At 35.3% G+C, this 7,583-nt stretch overlaps 1 protein-coding gene across 1 annotated transcript; it reads right to left on the bottom strand.

Moving 5' to 3' along the window:
- Nucleotides 1–779: 779 nt before the first annotated feature.
- On the bottom strand, nt 780–1,859 carry LOC131857202 (histone H2AX-like). The gene is made up of 2 exons (XM_059209422.1): nt 1,611–1,859; nt 780–1,193 (listed from the first exon to the last, which is right to left on the bottom strand). Exons 1-2 carry the CDS (start codon nt 1,800–1,802, stop codon nt 969–971), a joined length of 417 nt encoding a protein of 138 aa, XP_059065405.1. The 5' UTR covers nt 1,803–1,859; the 3' UTR covers nt 780–968.
- Nucleotides 1,860–7,583: the final 5,724 nt, after the last annotated feature.

Here is a 7,583-nt window from a genome sequence, read left to right as displayed (position 1 = left end):
AAACAACATTTGCATTTGCTGCAGTATTTAGGGGTGAAAGAAAAGAAATGTACAAGGCATTCAAAAATCCAGAGGCTATAAGTTGTATGCACCCCCATACAGCAGAGTATAAATAACATATAAGTAAATGGAAAAACAATCCCCTTGGGGAGTCTAGACAATGGCTTTAAACAAAACAAAGTATCATTTCCTCCCTCTATAGCAATTATTTTCTCCATTGAAAACATAACATCAGATGAATTATTTTCTTCATTGCAAATGCAGACATGCTGTGTTGAAATACAATGACTTTAAGGCTTCTGCATTCTACTTTTAATATAAAATACCCCACTAAAAGCAACAAAGAAGTCGGATTGAAGAACAATTCCCTTAGGTAATTCCATGAGGGCAGTCTCATAATAAATTGGCGACTGCTATTGAGAACTTTAAGTAGGCTTACGGTAAAAGCATGCATACTCAATAGAAAAGGCACATGTTCAAAATCCACTTGGAGTAGGGTTTGTCCACCCAGTATAAAAAATACATATGGTAAGTTGGAATAGCCTAAAACACTACCTTATCTTATCTACATTACTACCACATACCACTCTAACCATTCATCCAGTGAAACTGCGTTCTACAGGAGAAAAATGAATACAAATTTGCTTGTTTGGAAACAGAATCACTTGTGTCAAGTCTAGACTGTAATAAGAAACAATCACAGAAAGAAAAAAAGTTAGACCTCGTTTACTCTTGTTTTCACTTCAAGACAAAAGGGCTTCCCAAATATCTATGACATGTGGTTCAATAGTTGAATGCATTAATAAAATTGTTACTCAAACTGCCAAACAACAAACTTGCGTTTTAGTCATAAAGGTTCAAAACACATCAATAATTTGATTAAGGTTGCTAAATTATGGCACTGGAAGAGAGGTAATCACTAATGACTACCTAAACCAAAAAAAATAGAAAATTGAAGCTATCTTAGCCTAGAACTCCTGAGAGGCACTACCAATTTCTGCTCCCTTATCCTTCCCAGGCTTTTTCGGCAATAGAACGCCATGAATATTGGGCAGTACGCCTCCATTGGCAATTGTGACAGAACCCAGTAACTTACTCAACTCTTCATCATTTCTAACAGCCAACTGGATGTGTCTAGGAACGATCCTGTTCTTCTTGTTGTCCCGTGCAGCATTTCCAGCCAACTCAAGAACCTACAAACACATATACAATAAACTTAAAGAAAAGGCAAACAATAACTTAAATCTAAGATACCCTAAGAGCTTTCACACCAGCATATAAAACCTAAAAATGTAAAATTTACCATGAATGAAAGCGTACCGGGAAGAATAGCACCAAAGAAAATAATGCAGTGATGAAAAAAAATGAAGCAAATCCTAAAGACAAAATATGCTAATCTCATCCAAATGCAAAACTTCAATAAGTACATGAAATTACAGAAATGAAAACAACCCCTTGAAAGAGAGTAGTACAGAGCAAGAGGGGAATTCATGCATGCATTAAAAAGTGATTACTGAAAGCACCGAGTCAGTAACCCATTTAATCATTGGAGTAATGTGCACTGATAAAGAGGAGGAGGAAAAGCAAAGAAATTGTCAAATGTTGCTCACCTCGGCGGCTAGATACTCTAAAACGGCAGCCATATAGACAGGAGCCCCTGCGCCTACGCGCTCTGCATATTTCCCCGCCTTGAGATAGCGAGCAATTCGACCAACAGGGAATTGCAACCCTGCTTTTTGTGAGCGCGAAACTGCTTTGGTTGCTTTGCTCTTCCCTCGTCCTCCGCCTCCTGTAGAACTCATTTTCTTTTTCTTGTGCAGTTTACAGACAGGAGATGCCTCTAATCGTTTCCGGAACCAAATTTAAACGTTTTAGCTTTAATAAATTCGTGTTCGAGACGTTTCGGCGGCCCCGGATTGATGACGTGGCGAATAACTTGTTTTTGCGTTAGTTACATGGCCTCCATTCTGATTGGTGGGGACCGACCCTTTTTCACAAAATGGGTCATGCGATGTAATAACCAAGAGCAACCCCTCACTACTTATGATGTTTGATTTTACACTAATGTGGTATAGCTTTCGTTATGGATTTTGTTTTTTCTTAATTTTTATAGGTCTGTCTTTTTAAGATTGAAGTGTTGATTTGTTTAAGATTTAGGGGAAGCGTATCAATAGTCGTTATAGCCTTAAACAGTATATGTATATCAAATTTCGATGATTTTTTTTGTTGTTTTCGTATGCAATTTAATTGCTTATAGCTATTGTTCTTTTAGGTTTTGGGTAGTAACAATGCACGTTGTGGGATATGTTATGTGTGCAAGGGTCAAAAAATACAATTCAAAGTGTTGCTTGATAACTACTTTATGATGTTTGATTTTACACTAATGTGGTATAGCTTTCCTTTTGGATTTTGTTTTTTCTTAATTTTTATAGGTCTATGTTTTTAGGATTGGAGTGTTGAATTGTTTAAGATTTAGGGGAAGCGTATCAATAGTCGTTATAGCCTTAAACAGTACATGTACATCAAATTTTGATGATTTTTTGTTGTTGTTTTCATATGCAACTTAGTTGCTTATAGCTATTGTTCTTCTAGGTTTTGGGTAGTAACGATGCACGTTGTGGGATATGTTATGTGTGCAAGGGTCAAAAAGTACAATTCAAAGTGTTGCTTGATAACTACTTAAAGATGCCCCAAGAACTATGCACTTAAATTTGATAAAAGTTTAAAGTAGGAAAAATATGTGTATGTAATGTTAAAAGTGTGGTATTTGTTGATGTAAAATATTATTTTAATATGGTTTAATACATTTTTATTATAATATTATTATTTGATTAAGAGATCTTGGATTAATTTTTTATAATTTAATTTTAAATATGACATCTTAGGTGTTAAATTAAAATACTTTGGCATAAAAGTTGTAGGACAATAATCTAATTTTTAGGAGCCAATGTAAGATGAGTAAAATGTGAGTTTGGATAAAGAGGACAATAACACAGTTATAGTTTTATCTAAGAGATAAAGTCACACCTAGTATTTAGTATAGGGTAGGAAATAGTTTTATCTAAGGGATAAAATCACACCTAATATTTAGTATAGGGTAGAAAATTTTATGTGACGTAGACTAGGTTTGGACTATTGGGGATAAAATCATTGGAGATCAATGGATTTGTTAGTTTTTTTGGTCTACGTATGTGCAACAATATGTTGAATTCAACACTAGAATAACATGTGCAAAGACAAGGCCAAAGTAATTATAAAACTAGTAAGGTTTCAGTTGAAGAATGCACATTTCTCCTCAACATTTGGGTGTGTGTATGGAGATGGTGTACAAAAAGTGGCCAAATGGCCAATTTTTGACATAATGTGAGGGCATTATATTTAAAATCAAATAACCCTTTTCCATTATGGCTTGGTAAATACCAAGACATAATGTGACCATGTTTTATGAGCCCCAAAATGTGAGCATATTTTGGGGCTCATAATTTTTTGTATGCATTTTGTATGATAGAGAGAGGCGGGGTGAGAGAGAGGGGGGGGGAATGAGATAGAGAGAGAGGGAGGATAGAGAAATGGAGTTATAGAGAGAGGGGAGAGGGAGAGAGGAAGAGATAGAGATAAAAAGAGATAAGAGAGAGGGAGAGATATAAAAAGAAAGGTAGAAGGCAAAGGAGAGATAAAGAGAGATAAAGATTGGGGATGAAGAGAGGTAGAGAGAGAGAGAGAGAGAGAGGGTTCGTTAGAGGAAGGGAGAGATAGAGAGCTAAGAAAAAGAGTAAAGAATGAAGAAGGAATGGAGGGAGTCGTAGGGAGTGATAAATAGAGAGAGTGGTTAGATGGGAGGAAGAGATAGAGAAAGGATGAAGTGGTAGAGAGAGATAGAGGCAAGGAGGAAGAGAGGTAGGTAGAGATGGGGTTGGTAAGAGAGAGAAAGGGAGAGATAGAGTAATATGAAAATGAAGCAAGATAGGACTATGGCCAAGATCCACTTTCACACAAACATTGGAATGTGAAGCCACAAAAGATGTGATTAGATTTGACTAGCTCTTGTTAAAGACGGCCAAATAGTACCTTAGGGCTTTTATTCCTTTGTTGCTTTTGGAAATTGTATGGATTTGAAATGAGATTAAACTAGGATCTAAGTGTGATGCAAATGTAAATTTAGAATGTTGTAACATACTAATAAACATAGAAAAAAAACTTTGTAGCAGATACATAAATAAGCAGAAAATATAGAGGTGCACCCATGACAACAATCTAGAGTTGGATTCATTAGACAAGGTTTCCTAGAGCGCCTTGGTCTTCCAACTATTGTACACCAATAAAGATTCGGCTTCTTGAGACCCTGAACTATGCTCCTATCAAATTTGGTTTTATCTTCTAAGGACCAAGATGCCCAAGGCACCTTGGTTCTGGATAGGGGCACCTAGAGTGCCCTAGTCTAGGGTTTTCCTATCCTAGTTCTGGGTACTTCTCTATATCTATATGTTGAATCACCCTTATTCTTCATGTCTCCATCGAAAACCTATAGCTACACATAAGAGGAGAAGAATGGTGTTTGGGCGGTTTGTAGGGGTTTGCCTAGATCAAACCTTAGGTTTTGATTAACCCTCAAATTGAATTTGAATTGAATGGGAAATACTTGAATTGAAATGATTGACTAAATTAATTATCCCTTCAATAGGTGATGCAATGCACTTAAGATGAGTCCTCCATGTGTTGATGCAATAACATGATAAATCACATAAAATACATCATGAAATTATAATTGAAACATAAATGAAGATGTCTTGATGTAGTTTGTTACTCCTTGAATCAAGTCTACTCTTGGAGAAGAAGAATTGCTCTTAATTGGAATGATAGCATAATGATGAAATGTAATAATAATCTAATTAAATGAATTGAGAGAGATGCCTTATATAGGGACTTCATAATAAAATCACCTTTAGGCTAACTTAGAATTATGATATTTTTTTATAGAGCTAGATTTGAATAGGATAGGACCACCTTATTATCCTCCCAAAATTCAGGACAAAAAGTATGGGACCAAGATGCATTTATCAACCTAGTTTTGACTATTTTAGCCTGAATTTCTAGGGATATGAGATAATAGGATTCTAATGTTGAAATTAAGTTCGTGTGTCAATATATGATGTTTAAGTTAGGGAAACATGTCTAGAGATTCAAATAGGGAAGGATTTATAATAAATCAAGATAATAAAAGATAAAGGGCACAACTAGAAATAAGGGCCCAAATAAGAGTGTGATGATGCACTAAAGTGGAATAAGACTCATAATGTTGAATTAAATATTAATTAATTACAATAAATGTCTTATAATACACATGGAGCAATTGGAAATACTAAAATGAGTTCTAGAAGAGTGTGAAATTGGACACCCTAATTAAAGGTGTACAGATTATGATGCCATAGTTAGGTAGAGAGTGAGAAATGTGAGAAAAAGAGTTGGGAAGTTGGGAGGGAGGGAGAGAGATAGAGAGAGTTAGAGAGAGAGGGAGGGGAGGGGGTGGTCGGGAGGGAGATAAAGATAGAGAGAAAGAGAGTTAGGTAAAGAGAGATAGAGATAGAGATAGAGATAGAGATAGAGATAGAGATAGAGATAGAGATAGAGATAGAGATAGGGTAGAGAGGGATGGAAGCAAGGAGGGAAAGGTATGGAAGGAGGGAGAGATGGAGTAGTAGGGAGAGTTAGGGAATGAAAGATAGGGGGAGAGAGTGAGAGATGAGAAAAAAGGTAGAGAGGGAAGGAGGCAAGGAATGATAGATAGATAGCAGATAAGTCAGAAATAAGATAAAAAGGGAATCATGTAGGGAGTGAGTGAGAGGTAAGGAGGGATATAAATGGGGATAAAGAGATAGAGAGATGTGAAAAAAGAGTAGAGAGAGAATTGGGGGTCGGGTTGAGGGAGAGGGAGAGAGATATTGAGATAATTAGAGAGGTATACAAAGAGTTAAAGAAGTAGGGAAGGAGGGAGAGGTAGGTAGAGAGGGGTTGGTAAGAGAGAGAGGGAGGGAGTTAGGTAGACAGAGAGGTGTGAGAAAAATAATGGATAAGTTAGGAGGGATGGAGAAAAATAGAGATATTTTGAGCTTAGGAGAGAGGGAGGGAGAGAGATAGAGAGAGGTGAGAAAAAAATAGAGAGGGACGGAGGAAGTGAGTGGTAAAGAGAGAGAGGGGTAGGGAGTTAGAGAGAGAGAGAGAGGTCAAACAAAGGGAGGGAGTGGTAGAGAGAGAGGGAGAGTTAGGTAGAGACATATCAGAAAGAGTGGAGATAGAGACATATTATATAGAGATAGAGATAGAGAGAAAAGTGACAAAAAGGGTAGAGAGAGAGAGAGAGGTCAGAAAAATATTAGAGTAAATGTGAGAGAGAGAGAGAGAGAGAGAGAGAGAGAGAGAGAGAGAGAGAGAGAGAGAGAGAGAGAGAGAGAGAGATTTTATTTTATAACATATCATATTTCATATTCCATAAAATACACTTGCATTATGTGGAACATGAAATGCACCCATGTTTTTTGGTTCACAAAACATGAGTGTGTTTTATGAAACACAAACTTGTGATCAAAACATGAGTGCATTTTGTGTTTCATAAAATGCGAGTGCATTTTTTATTAAAAAAACTTCCTCCTTTTTGGCTTTGTAAATAGGTTTGGATAATGAGCCAATAGGCTTGGACTATTTAATTTCCTCCATTTGACATTTTTTTTTAATTCATTCTCATTTATCAACTTACACATTATTGGGCTTACACATTATTTAATTGTATTTAATAAAATTACCACCAAAATGTTACACATCTTCTTAGCTTTCTAACCATAATTTTTTAAAATTTGAACTACATTAACATATTTATTTTTAATTTCTTTTACTAATGTTTCTATATTTCTCAGAGACATATGTATTCATTTTTCTTTATAACTTTTGACCTACTTGTCAAAATCTGATAAAAAATATACAAGATTATTCTAAACTTCATTCTTTTCACATTGAAAAAAGTTATCGTTCTGATTTTTGTGGTGCAAGGTATGTGACACGCTTGGTGATGTGATTCTCAAGATAAATCCACTTTGAAAGATCATTAAAAAATACTCAATAAAAAATTACAAAAAATATACAACTTCTAGTACTCACTCTTAACTATATTTCTACCAAAGGATTTTTCAAAATACTAAATGCAACTAAAAAACTAGAGGCACACACACAAAACACTATGTTATGTTTTATTGACAAAAGCATAAACACTTCCGTGTGCAATAAACATTTGATCCTCTTAATCTTATCTATTTTTTCAATAATACTATAATTCTTTTTTTTTTTGTATCTTCAAATTTTGAGTGCATGATTCTCAAATTACTCCTCCATGTTCAGGTTTAGCTAATTATAGAAAGAAAGAAAAAAGTGGCCACTTTTGACCCCCTTTTTGTATATCCATGCTTTGACTTTTGCATGGATGTGAACTATGAGTCATGCATGTTATAGCAAAGAAGATAGAAAATTAAAGAGCAAGTAGATTCAAAAAGGAAACTATAATGGCCCAATCAAATTATTTTAAGGTTATAAATTTT

The sequence above is a fragment of the Cryptomeria japonica genome, chromosome 7 (assembly GCF_030272615.1).
Source record: "Cryptomeria japonica chromosome 7, Sugi_1.0, whole genome shotgun sequence".
Lineage (NCBI taxonomy): Eukaryota > Viridiplantae > Streptophyta > Pinopsida > Cupressales > Cupressaceae > Cryptomeria > Cryptomeria japonica.
The sequence above is the reverse complement of the archived record's forward strand: the minus strand, read 5'-3'. Positions and strand labels throughout refer to the sequence as shown.